Genomic DNA, 17,504 nt, shown 5'->3' with positions numbered 1-17,504 from the left:
ACCAGCCCCTAGCTCCTCTCCCCCCACCTAACCCTACCAGTGAAACACAAGGGGTGCCCACGGCAAAGCTCTGCTCTTCCCAGGTGCTGGACGAGAGATTCCCGGCAGCTGTCCTCCCCCTCAAACACCGCTCGCTATCTGGCTGCGTGGAACGGGGCTCGGGGTCATGGGGGGAAGCCCAGGGCGGCGGATGGCAATCTGTGTGCAGTGGTGGAGGGCAGATGATGGACAGTGAGGAGGGGTGTGTGTGATCTACTTACGCTGGGATCTCATTGGTCAGTTGGCTTGAAAACAAAGAAACAAGGACATTCAGAAGAGACAGACAGACAGACAGACAAAGAGCAACAAGCAACGGGGATGTTAGCACTGGGGGTAGGCGGGGAGGCAGAGTGGGGAAAAGGGCAAAGAGTCATTCGTTATCTGGCTCCAGAGATGCCAAATGGTCCCTAGAGCTGGGAACTAACTGGACTAGCTCCAGGAACCATGAGGCTGAAGAAGACCTAGGAAGCTAGTTGAAATGCCCCGTGGATAAAACCAGAGGCTGAGCTACCCTGCTGTGGATTAGACAAGTCCATCATTGCTGGGGGCTTGGTGGGGGTCACACAGCATCAGCCACAGGTGGGCAGCACTGCCTGGCTGACGGCGCATTGTTATTAGCCCCTAGCAGCAGCATCGCTGCATAAACAGCCAGTGAGAGAAACGACAGGGTCCCAGGAGAGTTATTTAAACCATCAGCTTGAAAACAGAGGGCCCGATTCTGCCCTCAGTTAGGTCCTCGCAACCCCACTCAAATGATCCATTTCAATGGGGTGGCAGATGCAGAACTGAGGGTAAAATTGACCCCCACATTTGGGATGTAGCTGTCAGGGGAAATGCTGCCTTCAGCTACACCCTGGCTGCTCCCTGGGACTCAGCGGTGTAACTGAAATCTGAATTTGGCTCACAGCATATTAAATGGAAACAAATTCTCCAAAGCCCAGCCTGTGGCAGCCAATTGAAATTCCTGTGTGGGAGGAGAGCTCGGCGACACTGTGGATTGACAGCACTAACATCAATGTTAAGCATTCGCTTAACAAAGAGAAGGTTAAGGGGTGACTTGATTACAGTCCACAGGTACCTACGTGGGCAACAAATATTTAATAACAGGCTCTTCAGTCTAGCAGAGAATGGTCTAACAATCCAATGGCTGGAAGTTGAAGCTGGACAAATTCAGACTGGAAATAAAGCATCTATTTTTAATGGTGAGAGTCATTAGCTACTGGAACCATTTACCCAGGGCTGTGGTGGATTCTCCATCACTGACCATTTCAAAATCAAGACGGGATGTTTTGTTTAAAAGCTCTGCTCTAGGGATTATTGTGGGGCAGTTCCCCGGCCTGGGCCCTGCAGGAGGGCAGTCTAGACAATCACAATGGTCCCTTCTGGCCTTGGAATCTATGAATTTCAGGTCTGCAAACCTGGCTTTGGATTTGGCTTCCGGCCACCCACACAGTGGAGCCTGGGCCCTGCAGCCTAGTCCCTGATGGACGTTTGGCTACATCACAAGCCACACAAGTAATCACTGGGAGCCAGCCAATTATTATGATAGGAAATTTACAATAAGGAGCCTACAGTTTCCCCAGCCCCGTAACCCATTAGTCAGTTATACAGTAAAATATCGGCCTCTGGGGTGCAGGCCAGAGCCTGGGACAGTCTCTGACAGCTGGCAAGAAATGAAGCCTGGGTTAAGGTAGCCAAAAACAGTGGGCAGGGCAGGAAGAGTTCTCAGCAGCACTGCTGGGTCCTGGGATCTCCTCCTGGCCTCCCCCATTCCAGGGGGATTGGTGCAGAGCAGAGATGGGCTGAGCCTAAACCCTGGATCTGAAAACCCCTAAACCATGAACCCTGGTGTTACAGCCAAATCTGGGAAACGGGGAGGGGAGGGAGGGGTCTGTTCCATAAGGGAGACAGACACAGAAGGAGACTGACAGTGACTGGAGACCAAGACATACAGAGATAGGAGAGCACAGAAAGATGGGGAGCAGGCCCCTGGGAGAGCTGGGTAGCAGTGCTGTAGAGGTCCCTCATGGCAGGAGAGTTTACATGGCAGCTCCCGATAGGGACAGGGCTCCCACTCTCGCTATTCTGCACCGTTAGGACTGCCCAAACTGGCTGGGGGATGTCACTCATCCTCGAAGCTGCAGGACCCTCTCGCTCCCCTTGGCCTGCTAGGTTTTCAGGGTACAGTCCCAGATCAGTTCTGGATGTCATAACACATTGTTGCCTTTGGGTGCTGACTCACACCCAGAGCAGATGACTTTGATCTGGGCCAGTAACTCCGGAGAGTGGATCCCGCCCAACTTAGGGACTGCTTATGCACCAGACCTCCAGACAGCAGCTCCTGGCCTGGCTGAGCGGGGAAGCTACCAACCTAACTCATGAGCAAAAATGTCCACATTTGGGTGTATTGTGGGACGGGACTGAAGGGGAGGAAAAGACCAGACCAGGAGAGGGTGATGGGTGAAATCCCAGCTCTGCCTACCCCTGGTTTGAGCGCTTGATTCACATTCCTCTGTGCTATTGGCTTAGCTCCCACCAACACCTCCCCTCCCCACCCCTGGCTTTGATTTAACCTCCCCAAACCTCAGTCCTGCTCACCTCTTTGTCACAGCATTGTGGTACTCCATGTAGGTCCTGCCATCAAAGGCAATGGCCTCTGAATCGCCTGCTGCCTTCTCGATGATCACTGGGGACGGGGAGAGGAGAAGCACAAGCAGGGATCACGACACTATCGGTGCATCTCCACAGAGCAATAATAAACCGGCCAGGCACAGAGTGCTCCCGACGGGTCCAGGGCACCTGGCAAACTCGCCTGCTCCTGGGGTGTGTTACGAACTTGATGCCCTGAGCAAGTCCTTGGAAAGGTTTGCAACGGCTCACGCACCTTTCGAGTGACTGGGGGCCAGCGTGCAGAGCAAGGTCAGGCCAATTTGGGGCCGGAGAGTGCATTGCTCCTGTACAAAGCCACAGCGAAAGACCAGGTTCCTGCCCCAAGGAGCTTCCAGTGGGGACAGATGACACAGTCCAGACTCAAAACGCATAGGGAGAACCAGAGGACGGGACTTCCTTTTGTTAACTCAGTGGGCAACGTTTTCACTGGCGCGCGTCGTGTAGAACGCTAACCGCCACAGGGCACGCTGCTCTCACCCGGTCACATCCTGCAATTCTAGAGCACGGCCAGGCCACATGACCCCAAGACCCTTGCCCGGGAACATGGATGGCACCAACAAGAATAAAACCCCAGCCGTGGCCTGAGAGCTTCCAGCTGGCTGCCATCAGCTCTCTGCAGAGCCTGGCTAGTAGGCAAGGCCATTGCCAGTGGGGAGTGCAGTCTGGCCCAGGCCCGCTTCCCATCAGCCTCACCTTTCTCGCAGCGTGCCCCGGAGAAGCCCCTCGGGCAGGCGCACTCATAGCTCTCTAGCCGGGGGCTGCACATGCCTCCATTCTGGCAGGGGTTGGGTTTCTGGGAGCAGGGGTGGGAGCGGAAGGCAGAGATCTCAATGGCGCTGCGGATGTTCTCTTCCTTCAGGACCGGGATGCCCTTAATGGAGATCTGAAGGAGGGGAGGGGGCCGCACAGGGAGGGAAGCAAGAGGCAGCATGAGGATTACACTCCACTCCCAGCTGGGGTTTGGAGGAAGGGTAGGCACAGAGTCCATCCGAGGAAGGACATGGAAATTCAGCTCATCGCCCCCTAGAATGAACCTCCCTGAGCCTGGTATGTTCCCCTGGCATGGCCCTCAAGAACATGCCCTGCCCTCCCCTGCCCAATGCTGCTACCTCCTGGGTGAGCATGCATCATCACCATGCTGCAAAATGTCCCCCGGTGCATGGGGGGCAGGACGCCCCCGGCCTGTCCTAAGACTCCTGTGACTTCTACAATGGCGGCACAGTGGGGTACCAGGGACGGAAGGGCTGCCAACAATTGGGTCCTCACTGCCGGATGCCCAAGCAGGGCTCCCCTCGAACCCACAGCCAGCTGCCTTACCCTCTGCACGGCTCCGTCAAAGCTGGTGGAGATGGCCGCGGCGCGAGCCAGCTTGCTGAAGTCGGGCACTCCCCCCACGTAGAGGGGCTCCTTCAGATTCAGGACGGCGTGAGGAACCTGGGGGCCGGGGAAGAGGGCGAGAGGTGAACCCGGGACCAGGATGTGGAGCGGGAGAGTGAATGGCCCAGCCCTGCATCCTATCCGGGGAGGCAAGTAGGGCACTGGCTGCATCAGCTGCCCTGTGTGGACTGGCAGGAGCCAGGGACGGCAGCTCGAGATGGAGACGGGGACTTAGCCAGCTTAAGGGCCCGGCCTGGTAGGAAGGAGGAGACATCAGCTCCCTCCCCACCATGACTGAAGCCAACAGTCCCTCACCCAAGGGAAGAGACCCCCTCACTGGGGCAGACACACCAAGGGCGAACATTACAGGGAGGAATTCAACATCCCTCCAGTAAATACCTTCGCCCTGTGGACCTACAGGGTCACCCTCCTCTAGGGGTGCCAACCCTCCAGGATTGTCCTGGAGTCTCCAGGAATTAAAGATTATGTCACGCGAGGAAGCCTCCAGGAATATGTCCAGCCAAAACTGGCAACCCTACCCTCCTCTCCCGTGCACTGCTACCGCCCTCTGCTGGCCACCCTTAAACACTACAACTGAGAACACAGCTCTTTTGGCCAACCTTCCCTCTCTCCCGGCTCTTTCTCTCCTTATTGAGAGGCTTTCCTATGGCCCTCTTGCCATGGAGGCTGGGCACAATAATAGATGGAGTCTCCCAGCAAGGAAGAATTATCACCTCTCTTTTTACAGATGGGGGAACGGTAAAGCTGAGACTCGAACTCATGCTGCTGCATTCCCACCCCACAAAACTATCCTTGCCCCGCACCTGCAATCCCTGGCACAGCAGAACCAGTGCAGTTGAGATAGCCAGGGCTTGCTGAGCCACTGGTTAGTCCACATAGCAAACCAGGCATCTGGCCAGGCTCCAGCCACTGCTCTGGCTGGGTAACTTTATGACAAGTCTTTCCAGAGCCAGATTTCCTCTGTGGGCCACCTGCACTGCTCATGCCTAGGGATGCTGCATGGAGAATATGCACCCTGTGGAGCTGAGCCCAGCATTCATGCCACGGCACTGGAGAGGTGCTCTGGCACCAAGTCAGGGTCTGGAATTGAGAGGGCTGGGGGAAAGGGCTGCAGGAACAGGGTGTGTCTGAGCTGTGTTCCCCCTGAGTCAGACTGCCACGTTCTTACATGCCAGTAAAAAGGAAGGGATTTCAAATGAATTCAGTTCTGATGAAGGTACCAGATAGACTCCCCTGGAGAATGGAGGCCTCTAGGTCTGTTCATGACCTGAGACTTCAAATACAGTAGAACCTCAGAGTTACGAACTGACTGGTCAACCACACACCTCATTTGGAACTCGGAAGTACGCAATCAGGCAGCAGCAGAGACAAAAAATAGCAAATACAGTGCAGTGCTGTGTTAAACATAAACTACTACAAAAATAAAGGGCCAGTTGAAAAAAAAGATTTGACAAGGTAAGAAAACTGTTTCTGTGCTTGTTTCATTTAAATCAAGATGGCTAAAAGCAGCATTTTTTCTTCTGCATAGTAAAGTTTCGAAGCTGTATTAAGTCAACGTTCAGTTGTAAATTTTTGAAAGAACCACCATAATGTTTTGTTCAGAGTTACGAACAACCTCCATTCCCGAGGTGTTCGTAACTCTGAGGTTCTACTATAAATAAATATTGACACGCTCTGGTTAGGGCATGTGTGTAACCACTGCCCCCTACTGGACAGAATCAGAACTGATCGCTTGTGTGTCATAGACCCCAAACAGCAAATACTATAAGGAGAGTCTCTTTTAGCTCGTACAGCAGGAGTTTGTGGTCTCAGACCAGGAGGATCTGAGTTCTATCCTTGCTGTCACCATAAAGCCCATGGTGGGCAGCTTAACAACACCTGGAAAGTCCCAAGTAGTGGCCACAACATTTATCATTCACAGCGCAGCAGTGGAAATTTGCCGCCCGGCTGGCCAAGACGAGGTTATATTAATCACTAACTAACGCTTTGCAGAGTTAAAACAAGAAGGAATGACCAGATTACTGAAATGTGTCGAAATCAAATAGAACTCGCTGAAATTAACGAAGGAAAAGAAACAAAAATGTGTCTAGTCTACAGAACCCAGAGTGGAGCTGGTCCGACGGAGAGGGTGGGCGGATGGAGACGAGCATGGATCACTCGGGTTTGAATGGAGGAATGTAAAACATGTCGATGGCATATGAGATGGAAGCGCGGTGGGTTATACTTATCTTTACCTTACGGGATTTCTGAAATCCAGACAGCAGAGGAGGGAAAAATACGAATGAAAATCAAAAGAAAGAGAGAAAGAGAGAGAAACAGGAAATCAGTGGGGTTCCATCATAGCACGCAGGGCTGCATGCGCATTGGCTAATGTCCGTTCCCTCGTTGGCAGGCAATTAAGACAGGAAAGATGCAGAATGGAGTGGCAGACGGTGCTGCTGTCCTGCCAGGCGGAATGCTGCTTTAAAAAGGGCAACTTTAATACCAAAGGAAGCTTGAAAAGGGAAAAAAAAGGAGCATTTATGGAAATCAGACAGCCCTTGGCACCCTGCGTCCCCTTTGCGATCGAGGAGAGACCGGTGTTGGAGGAATCAAAGAGCTCTCGTCCTGCTGCAGGTGCATAACGGTCCCCTGTTTTAATGGATATCTAAGTCTTGACAGAGGTCACAAATCCAGCCAAGTGATTGCACAGTGGAGAGGGAACAATGCCCTGCTTTAAGTTACAGATGGGCACAGCCCACTGCCTCTAAACTGTAGTCTAAATCCAGATGGGCACAGACTACCTAGCCTATACTACAGGAGGGCCTGGACCACCCATACTCAACTCCCTTGAGGCCTCCAAGCCCTGAGACTCGGTCCCATCTTTAGTTTAAACCCTGATGACTTTGGTAATAAGAGGATGTCAGGCGAGAATCCAAAGCAAAGCCGGCAATCAAACCGGATGAGGTTTCCCCTAGTACCAAACTCTCTCACTGGAAGGTTTATATCCCTCGTTCTTAGAAACTTTTCCATTGCTTGGGAGAAGAGAGTTTGGGGTTGCTGTCCCAGCTCCTCCACTGGGAATAGTGTGTGCAAGCAAGACCAGGGCAAAGGCTTGTGTTCCAACACCATGTGTGGAAAAAACAGCCTAGCTCATTTCCTCGGAAAATCTGCATTCAGGCGTTCAGGGGCGTGTTTACCAGCACTTGGAGCTGATCTTCTCTCCGTAAAGTTCAGGATCATCGCTCCCTGATACAGGGGGAGGGATGCTGGAGAAGCAACCACTCCCTGGGGAACGATGAGGTCGGGGGTGAGGAAAGGAAGGGGCAGAATGCATCCGCGGTGTGGGTTAGAACGTCAGTGTCTAACCTGCTGTGAGTGGGGCCGTTTGTAGGGAGATGGGAGAAGTGTAGAGGGGAGCGGGGGAGAGAAACCAGAAAAATGCAGCTACCAGGTTGAAAGTGGAGCAGAGAGAGTGGGGACAGATTTTGCTGGCATCTGTGTGATCACGGTAATTGCTTTTAATGACTCAATTTTCTTTCCCCCTGAAAAGCGCCGTCTGGCTCTTCACCCAGAGCACCAGGAAAGGCTCCCGAAGCCAGGATCTGGCCCTAACACTAGGCCCCAGTGGAGGAAAGGCCGTGCACTGGCAGCTACACCCAGCCAGGGACCTGCAGCTGGGGATGCCTGGCTGGACACAACCCGCAGAGCCGGTGTCTGGGGAATCAGGGACGTCTCTCTTGCAAAGGGGCTGCCAGCTCCCCAGGGCGGGCGAGCAGGAAAAGAAAGGTATAAAAGAAGGGTGGACCTGCTCTGACAGGGAGGAGGCGTTCCCCTAGTGACTCAAGGCAACTAAGTGAGGGCTCTGGGGCTAGAGTCCAGCTGGGGGGAAGCTTATCCCACACAGCTCTGCAGAGTGTCAGAGGGGGGGCCATGTTAGGCTATATCCACAAAAACAACGAGGAGTCTGGCAGCACCTTAAAGACTAACAGATTTATTGGGGCATAAGCTTTCGTGGGTAAAAAACCCACTTCTTCAGATGCATGGAGTGAAAATTACAGATACAGGCATAAATATACTGGCACATGAAGAGAAGGGAATTACCTTACAAAAGCTCCCTCCTCTTCATGTGCCAGTATATTTATGCCCGTATCTGTAATTTTCACTCCAATATCTCTGCAAAGGTACCTCAGATCTGTCACATGGTGCCCCATCCCTCCCCACTGCTCCCTGGGTTTCCCATGCTCTCCTTCCGCTCCCGAGCACAGGGTACTAAGCATGCCCAGTTGTGTGAAGTGGACTGGGGCTGAGACCATTCAACTCGCTTCGCTTGTGAAAGGCGTGGATTTGAAGCCTATCTAAGCTGAAGAGGCCCCAGCTGGCTCCTCTAAAAGAGGTCTGCCTCTCTCGTTGTTCCCCTGGCTTTGCATCCCCGTGGGTCTCACTGCAATCAGTGGGGCTGGTACAAGAAACCACGGATAGGCTGTGTCAGACTTTGTCAGGTCTCATGGCGGTGGGGACCGTCTCCGGCCAGGATCTCACTGGCCTGCCAACTTACCGGTGACTCTCCCATCACCCTCTCGCCGTTGTTAATCCGCATCACCCCCTTGCGCCTGTTCCTCTCCAGAGACACACTAATCCAGGTGTTCAGAGGGACTGGCTCCTTGCTCCTGGTTATGGGGTTTGGCGAGGAAGAAAGGGGGAAAAAACACAGCTGGGGTGAAAGTCATCCAACAGATGCAGCGGGTGAGTGGGAGCAGAACAGACTGTGCTGGCTGGTATTTCCTATTTGCAATATGGGAGCACCCCCTGGCCAGGGCCCCATTGGGCTGGGCACTGCGCACTGTTATGGGAACTCGCTCGAGTAAAGCTAGGCTGGGTACGTCTACACATGCTGCAGTCACACCTCTGGCTGCAGTGTAGACATGCTAAGGGAGTGACAGGCCCTGCCCCAAAGAGCTTAGTCAAGGGCAGGAGACAAGAAGGATTCTGCTTCCCATTCTACAGATGTGGGGAACTGAGGCCCACAGGGGGGAACATCTTCACAAGTGCCTAAGGACCAGATTTTGAAAAGGCGTGCAGGTGCCTAGCTACGTTGCACTCTGGCCCTCAGCTACGTAAGAGTGCCAACACCCATTTTCAGAAAGCACTGAGAAGCCAGAAAGTCTCAATGGAAGTGAACAGGGCTTAGGCTGCTACAGGCCAGATTTCCAAAGGAATTTCAGTTCCTACAGATGAACACAAGCACCGTGTGGGATTTTCAAAAGCACCCAGGGCCTCAGGCACCTAACTGGGTTGGGCACCTTTGAAAACCTCGTGAGGTGTCTCTCTGCATCTTTAGGAATCGAAATACCTTTGAGAAATCTGGCTCCAAGCGACAGGCCCAAGGCCGCAAAGTGAGGCTGTGGCAGAGGTGGGAAGGGAGCCAAGGTCTCCTGGCCTGAAGTCCAGGGCCTTCTCCACTAGACCATCCTTCCAGCTGTGTGTCAAAGGAGGAGGAGCCAAGACTCAACCAGCCAGGACACCCAGGAATGGCCCAGCTGGAGGAATCAGCAGAGAGAAAGATCTAGCAGCCCAGCCATCCCTGGCTATTGTCCTGCCTCCATCAGAACAGCTGGCTGCAACATCCCACAATACTGAATGGGGCTTGGCTCACCCCACACTGCTGGGCGCTCTGGTGAAACACAGCAGGCCCAATTCCCCATGACAGGTCCAAGCTGCCCCCTGCCCCTCGACACCCTGCCATTTTAGTAGTGGAGCTCATCAGTGTTTTGAGATGTGTCAGTCAACCTTCCCTGGGAAGCCCCAGCCTGTGACAAGCGTTAGACTCAACTGGCCCAATCCTCAGCTGGCCTACATCAATGAAGCTGGATTGACATCACTTGGGCTATACTGACTCCCACCAGGTAAGGATCCGGCCCGGTATAATTAACATGGAAGATGAGCAAGCACCGAGGGAGACAGATTTAACCCACGGCTGCCTCGGGGCCGGGGAGAACCTCAACCCCTCCCAGAAGCTGGCGGAGGAGTCTGACAGCAGGGGCACATTGTACAGAAGTAGTAACCGCTCTCTGGTGAAAGGACCGCATCATGTATCACCAGGACAAACAAGTCTCCTCTCCAGGTGCTGGGACACGATCGCTGTAGGGCCTGGGAATCAGGGTCAGAATCAGTTGGACCGGAGATGAACTACAGCACGGTTACCCAATTAAAGTGAGCCCTGTTCATTTTGGCTGCTAGATCCAACGGCCCCATTGGGGTTTTGCTTAGGGGCCACGCCAGCTGCTTAAAGCTAGGGCTACTGCAGATCTGCCCCACATTCCACTCATCACCTGTGGTGGGTCTGGCCCTGGTGCCTGCTAAGGGGAGCGCTGCCTGGCTGTTTTCACTCCCACTCCTCCGGCTCCTTGGAGGAGCACCACAAACCAATGGGCGAGGGGCCAGAGCCAAGGGGTCCTGGAGTTAACCCCCTCCACCCTTCCTTCCACTCCTTGGTCCCCTTCTGTGCCGCACCAGCAGCTAACATGGCTAGGGGCCTGTTCTGGCAAGGCAATGCCCCCTCCATAGCGGGGGCCCTCCCACCCATTCGGAGAGCCCAAAGCGGAGCCTCAAAGCCAGCGCTAGGGCATTTTGATCGAGAGAACAGAACCCCGCCGCCAGCGGGCCAGTGAGCGCCCCCCACCCCAGCAGCCATGGGGCACGTACTTGAGCACAGCTGCTCCTTTGCCCAGGTCATATCTGTATTCCAGGTAGCCATCGTGCAAGGCCAGAGAGATGAAGTCCCCTTTGCCGTCCGTCTTCTGCCCGTTGTAGAAGATCATGCCGCTGGGGTTCCGGGCCAGGAACACGACCTCCATGGACACCTCGTCCCTGAGGGAGAGAGGGCATGAGTGCCGCCCTCCCAACCAGTCGCCCCAGGGCTATTGCCATGCGAGGCCAGGCACAGTCTCTCCCTTCGTCCCCTCTCAAGGGGCTGAGCCACAAAGTCTCTGCATCCCACCAGAGCGATGAAGAGGAGCCAGCCTGACAGCCCTGGGCAGCGGCCTCCTCTGTTCAGCCACACAACGGGGCCAGCAGCCGGGCCAGCTTCCTCCTCCCACAGCCCCGAGGGCCTCTGGCCTGCGTGGCACAGACCCCTTGAGGGCCAAGTCTCCCTGGGCCCATTGGCTCGGCTTGCAATGCTGTGGCTATCTGCGCGAGGGTCCTTTCCATCCCGGGACCCCCTCCCACTTAGCAGTGTGGGAAGAATGGGTCATGGGGGGTGCTGTGCCTGGGGGAGGGAGGAGAGCAACCCCCACCATCTCTCAGCCCCCTTCCTATCCCAGCCACCCCAGGAGCCCTGTACCTCCTGCTCACACTTCCCCTCCCCCTCCACACTGGCTTCTCTGTAGCCGTGAAACACACTTACTGCAGCTCGCGCACGAAGGTCTGCAGCCCCCTCAGCTCCAGGTAGGAGAAGCCATTGAACTCTGGGAGGAACGGCCGGGTCTGGTCCTGCTCCATCACTGAGTCAGAAAACAAGAAGGGGTGAGATGGGAAGAGGAGAAGCCACTTGGATCTGTGCCCCTAAGCCCTCAGCCGGGGGGGCGAGTGCCCCCAGCACACAGAGACCCTCCCCCCTGCACTCGCCAGGCCCATCACAGCCCACCTGCCTCGCAGAACTCCCCTTCCCGCCCCATGGGGCACTCGCACTTGGCGCCTCCCTCGGGCAGCACCAGGCAGGTGGCAGAGACGTGGCAGGGGTTGGGGTCGCACGGGTTCCTCTCATCGGCACAGGTCGGACCTAGGGGAGAAAAGCAGCACATCAGGGAGGGGTCTCGGGGCCAGGGTGAGGCCGGAAGCTCTGGGCTCACGTACAATCAGACGTGTGCGCACCAGGGAGGAATGTTTCCGGTCCCCGTAGCCTACCTCGGACTGATCCATCTGGGGGGGCAGGCTGCACTGGCTGGGTCAGCAATGGAGCGATGTCCTTGCCTGGCACTAGGGGCAGGCCACGCTGCTGGAGGTTCTGCCTTTTGGGTCACGTAAAACCCAAGAGGCCTTGACTTATGAGCATTTATTTTTTTATAAGAGCAGCTGGGTATTAACTCCGGAGTCCAGGTCTCAGGATTCCCCTCCAATTGGGCACTTTTGCGGCGCAGTGCTACTCAGCCGCCACGTCCCATCCCAGAGGTGGCTGCATTCCAGCGGCGGGTGGGGACACGATCACCTAAGCATGGGATCTCTTCGGGTGGGCGAAGGGGACTCGTGATTTAGGCCACCCCCAGGGCAGCCCTGCCTCCCAGTGTCATTCCCCCAGCTTCTCACCTGTGTAGCCTTTGAGACACTGACAATGGAACATCTCGGCCTCCCTGACGTGGCAGATGGCGCCGTGGTGGCAGGGGTTGGGGTGGCAGGGGTTGTTACCGCACTCGCCCACCGCGCTGCCGTACAGCACGTCGCTGCCCTTCTCCCGCAGGTCGTACAGCTGGTTGTTCACATCCAGGAGGCGGATGCAGCCCCTCAGGCCGGCGGTGGCTGACGTGCGATCTGCCACCCTGAAGGGACGGGAGGACGGCGCTCAGGAGAGACAGCTGGGCCAGGGCACGAAGGGCCGTGTGCACCTAGTAGCCTGGCTTTGGCTGGGCTCATTTGCAGAGACTCCAGGCCAGGATCCTCCCCTCCAAGCCCGCTCCCCCCTCTGCCCAGGAGAAGGGGCTCCCCCCGGCCCTCTGAGCTCCGAGAGCCGCCTGCCTCTAACATCACCCCAGATTTTGCTCCAAAGAGGATTCAGGTGCTGGCCTTAACCCCACCTTTTCCCTCTAAGGATGCACTGCCAGAAGCCACCAGCAGGAAGCGCTAGGACCCCAGGAGCAGCAGTTCTGCAGGGGAAGCTAAGTCCACCCACTACTCACACAGCCATCTGGTCTTCCGGCACCCCTCCGATGAACAGATCTGTATCAAGGTTCAGCCCGTCGGTACCACTGGGGCTCTCCCCGTTCACATGGGGCTCCCCGTCCACCGACAGCATGCCATTACGGCGGTTCCGGTTCACCACCAGCTGGTGCCACTTGCCAGGCTCCACGGGCACCTTGCTGGTGATTATGCCTGTACCAGATCCAGTGTTGAACCTGAAATGGAGGAGGGGGGCAGTGGGCTTGAGGTGGCGTTGTGGATACTGCTGTGTCTGAACTGCAGGGAAAGTGGTGCTTGGGACAGCTTCTCAGTTAGATGCTGCAACCACATCCCAGCTGCCACTTTCCACCACAGAGGTGGCTGCATTTCAGTGGTGGGTGATGTGATCTTTGTACACACCAGACAGGCTCTGGAATCTAAGGGTAGGCAAATTGGACTCATTACATAGGCCTCCCCTGAGGACCCCCCCTGAATCTGCAGGGCCCCTGGCCACTGTTTCATTTCAAACAGAATTTTCATTTTGGCTTTTGAAACCCCCAACATGTACAGGGTTTGATTTTTGGATTCTCCTTTCTCTCCATCCTTTTCCAGTAGAAAACAGGGATTAGAAAAAGGGGCGGCGCACACCCCCCACAATCAACCCCCCCAAAATGTTCAGGTTTTGGAAACCAAATGTTTTCATTGGGTTTTGCTGAAAACCTGGTTGGTTGGTTGGTTTTTTTTGGAGAAGTGTTTGTTTCCTTCAAGACCCCTTTTATTTTTTTGGTCCTTCTGATCTTAACAACTGGATCACTAACGCCCAATTCTTCCACCCACCACTCCGGACCCTGGAGCTGGCTGGATACAGACCCCTGCTCCTGCAGCTGTCCAGTGCTTTGCATCCCATCAGCCCCCAAAGGGGTGTTCCTGTAGGAGGCAAAACCTTGCTGGGCCATGATAGAAGCCACCACCTGCCCCAGTGACACCTGGGCACTTTTAAAGAGGAGGCTGTCCAGCTGCGGTCGGATGACCTGGAGAGCCGGGAGCTGGCGAGGCTATGCGGAGAGCTCGGGCTGAGGACAGCCTGGCTGGGAGGCACCCTGGACAGAGGGGCCTGCGTGGTAAAAAGAGACAGACGAATCTGTGCTTTCAATGACTGAGCGACCCATGGAACGTCCCGGAGAGTTGGGTCCCTGCTCACGCAGCCAGGCTGCTCCGCTCCCTTCCCCGCTGAGGGGGGAAGGGCCCAGGCGGATGGCTAGGGGCACCCACCTGAGCTCCACGAAGCTGCTGACCAGCGCCAGGGAGATGAAGTCCTTGCCCCGGCTCTGCCCGTTGTACAGCAGCAGCCCGCTGAGCTCGGAGGCCCGGAACTCCATGGCAATGCGCACCGTGTGGTAGGCCTTCATCATCTTGAAGGCCAGGTAGGACTTCCCGCCGAAGGCAGGGATGAAGTACCTGATGGCTGTGAGCACAGACGGAGAGAGGACGGGGCGCGGCGGGAGAGAGCGAGAGAGAGAGAGAGACAACCCTTGACGTGAGTCCGAGAGCACCACCCTCCCTGCACGTCCGGGGAAGGGGTCAGAGAGGGAACGGGCATGCTAGGCCCCACCCCAAGTCATTGTGGGATCAGTCCCCTCCACCATTCTCCTTGGTCATTTACCAGCCTACTGCTCAACGCCCCCAAGTGATGGGGCTTCCATAGAGCGACGACTCCACAGCCTTGTAAATCTCGCTGTTCCATCACCCCCCAGATATTTACCTCATGTTTCCTCTTGTTCGATTTCACCCCTTTGCTCCCAGCTAGACCCATGCGGATGCCCCTCAGTTCTCCTCCTCCCTCCAGGTCGGATACGCCTTTCTCACACTCAGACAGGTGCCCCGTCCCCCCCGAGCTGTGTGCATCGTTCCTCATAACCCAGTCCCTCTAACCTTTGGATCATTTTTCTCTCTTCTCCCTGAATCCCACATGACAGAGCTATATTTATCACCCCAGTCCTTATTTAGTGCAGCTGAGATTTTCAAAGGGATCTGGACGGCCAATTCCCATTAACATTAACAGGCCTGGATATCCACATGCAAAGGCGGCTTTGAAAGCCTCAGCTTTTGACATTCGGGGCAATAATTTCCAGGAATCAACACTTTACAGTCCCGTCCTGCACCCCAGCCCGACCCTGATTCGCCATTCTGAGCTGTCAGCGAACGGGAACTGCTTCGGTTGCAGGATGCAGCCAGTTTGGAGTAGGTTGATGAGCAGCACAGAGGGCTGGGGGATAGGTCCTGAACCCCCCAGGTGCATCCACTGTGATACAAGAGAACACTTTGAGCTGTCACTGTGCTAGACCGCACCCAGCGTTCACTGGCCTCTGAGGCTGAGAACAGCATGTTCCACTAGCTGGTATGACCCGCCCAGAGCTCACAATCCTCATGCGGCAGGGCACTACTGCATCACTGATTAGGGTCAGGAAGAATTTACTGTTGGACGCTTTGCCTCACTAAGGCTGTCGTATTTCTAATGGGGTGCCTTACATGGGGAGTGTCACGCCTGCTTTGAACAGAAGCAAGACCTGGACCTAAAGGGACCACTGGCCTGTTCCAGTGTGGCATTTCTAGCCTCCTCCAGCCTGCAGTGCCGCTGTAGGGGCAGAGGGAGAGAAAAGATGGTTTTGAATTTGGGCCTGATTTGTAAAGACAATGAGCGGCCAATTCATAGAATCGCAGAAGTGTAGGACTGGAAGGGACCTCGAGAGGTTGTCTAGAATCCGGATCACTGTTATTCCCTGGGAACCGTGGGGCTGCTGGGGCGTAGCACCTCACAATCAGGCCCCCTGGCATTCATTCACTGCTCCCCACAGACAGGGAGCCACCTACATTTCTCGCAGACCGCTCCCCCTTTCCCTGCCGGGCAGCTGCAAGTAAACTCCTTCCCGTCGTCCTCGCAGGTGCCGCCATGCAGGCAGGGGTGGGAGTCACAGGGCCGGGCCGGCTTCTTGGTGGCGGGGGGCTGGCGCGTGGGCTTCCTCCGGGTGGTGGCCGGCACAGTGGTGGTGGGTCTCCTGGTGGTGGCGGGCCCTGCCATCTTGGTGCTGGGCCTCTCCATGGCCTCCGGGGGCAGGACGTGAGCAGCGGTGGGGGCAGTAAACCTCCAGGTGGTGATAGGAGCCATGGTGGTGGCAGTTGTGGTGGTGGTGGTGGTGGTGAAGAGCCTGGGAATCCAGTCTGAAACACAGCAAGGGGGGGATTGGTCCTCAGGAGGAACCTGGCACCCAGCTGGCATCTCCAGGGAAGGTAGGGGGCTGGGAGCCGGATTCCTGGGTTTAATTTCCAGCTTTCAGAGTGAGGTAGTTTCATCGGAGCAGCAAGGTGCCTAGGAGTCGGGACTCCTGGGTTCTACTCCTACCTCTGGAAGTGCTGTCTAGGAATTAGAGTGTGTGAAGCTCACTCAGGACTCCTGGGTTCTATTCCTAGCTCTGACAATGAACTCGGGCTAGACAATTCGCCTGCCCGTGCCTCAGTTTCCCCACCTGTAACATGAGATTAATAGTTTTTCAGGGGCTGCTGTGGGGCTGAGCCTTGATCCCGATCCTTCCCACCCCCTTACAAGGGTTGGTTCATTCAGGAAGTAGCATCCTCTGCCCTCCATTGGGCCTGGATGAACCACTGCAAGGGACGATGGCCGAAGAACCGTCTACTCCACCGCATTGAAAGGCTGGAGAAAAGTCAGCCTCATGGCTCAGCCGCCCCACTGCCCCCTCTCTCCCCATCGCTTTCCCCTCCGACTAACAGCCCTTCCTTGGGAATCAGGAGACTCACTGCTTGAGCTGGCAGGTGGGTGGCTTTAGCAGCTCTCTAGCCTATCTGGGGTGTTTGCAGAGTGGCTGTCACTGATGTGTGTCAGTGCTAATTACACTAAATATGCTCTCTAATCAAACTGAACTGCCCCTGACATCAATACTGGCTTGTGCTTCGCTATTCTCCGGCAGGTCAATAGGAAATCGATTGTTCAGGCCCATGGGGCTGCCCGGCTGTCTCCCCCGGCCTCGCGGTTACCATAGTGGTGGGGCGTTTGACGATTTTGTGGGCACTCAAGCCCTGTGACCTGAGCCCTTGTGCTGCAGCATCACATGGCATCCGACCTCATGGGGGCGCAGGGGGCAAGATGATTGCTGGGGGGTGCAGGGGGTGGTGTGGGAGAGCAGATTACAGTGTGGGGGTTTTTGTTCCATACACAGACAGTAGGAGAAGAAATGGAGACAAGGGCCAGACCCCCAGCTGGTGTAAATCAACACTCAAGGGAGCTGCCAGATTCACGCCGCCCAAGGATCTGACCTGACAGTGAACTGGGGTCTGGATGTGATTTTTTGGGCTAAGGGAGCCCAGCGGTTCCCAAGGAGCCAAGCTGCACAAAATGCAGCCCCCAGCGTGTCCCGGAGACCAGCACCACCCTGGCAAAGCCGAGCGTTCCGGTCTCTGGGGACGAAACGTCCTCTGGAGGACAAGGTGCATTGGATGGGCTCCGGCCAGAGAGGAAAAGGACCAGCCGA

The 17,504-nt window shown here is 55.7% G+C and overlaps 1 protein-coding gene across 9 annotated transcripts in view; it reads right to left on the bottom strand.

Moving 5' to 3' along the window:
* Window positions 1-17,504, bottom strand: part of AGRN (agrin) — a 221,863-nt gene that overhangs the window by 11,287 nt on the left and 193,072 nt on the right. For 3 of the 9 annotated variants that reach the window (XM_074975398.1, XM_074975400.1, XM_074975404.1), the window contains 13 exons: window positions 15,832-16,179; window positions 14,233-14,425; window positions 12,981-13,196; window positions 12,394-12,623; window positions 11,735-11,869; window positions 11,495-11,591; window positions 10,792-10,956; window positions 8,645-8,756; window positions 6,342-6,353; window positions 4,027-4,143; window positions 3,403-3,592; window positions 2,638-2,725; window positions 261-284 (listed from right to left, as the gene is read on the bottom strand). In XM_074975398.1, the coding sequence (XP_074831499.1) occupies window positions 261-284; window positions 2,638-2,725; window positions 3,403-3,592; window positions 4,027-4,143; window positions 6,342-6,353; window positions 8,645-8,756; window positions 10,792-10,956; window positions 11,495-11,591; window positions 11,735-11,869; window positions 12,394-12,623; window positions 12,981-13,196; window positions 14,233-14,425; window positions 15,832-16,179 (1,927 nt within the window). The remainder of the gene's footprint in view (window positions 1-260; window positions 285-2,637; window positions 2,726-3,402; window positions 3,593-4,026; window positions 4,144-6,341; window positions 6,354-8,644; window positions 8,757-10,791; window positions 10,957-11,494; window positions 11,592-11,734; window positions 11,870-12,393; window positions 12,624-12,980; window positions 13,197-14,232; window positions 14,426-15,831; window positions 16,180-17,504) is intronic. The other 6 variants (XM_074975401.1, XM_074975402.1, XM_074975408.1 and 3 more) reach the window with 3 other exon arrangements.

This window comes from Natator depressus, chromosome 18 (assembly GCF_965152275.1).
Source record: "Natator depressus isolate rNatDep1 chromosome 18, rNatDep2.hap1, whole genome shotgun sequence".
In the NCBI taxonomy this organism is placed as follows: Eukaryota; Metazoa; Chordata; order Testudines; family Cheloniidae; genus Natator; species Natator depressus.
The sequence above is the reverse complement of the archived record's forward strand: the minus strand, read 5'-3'. Positions and strand labels throughout refer to the sequence as shown.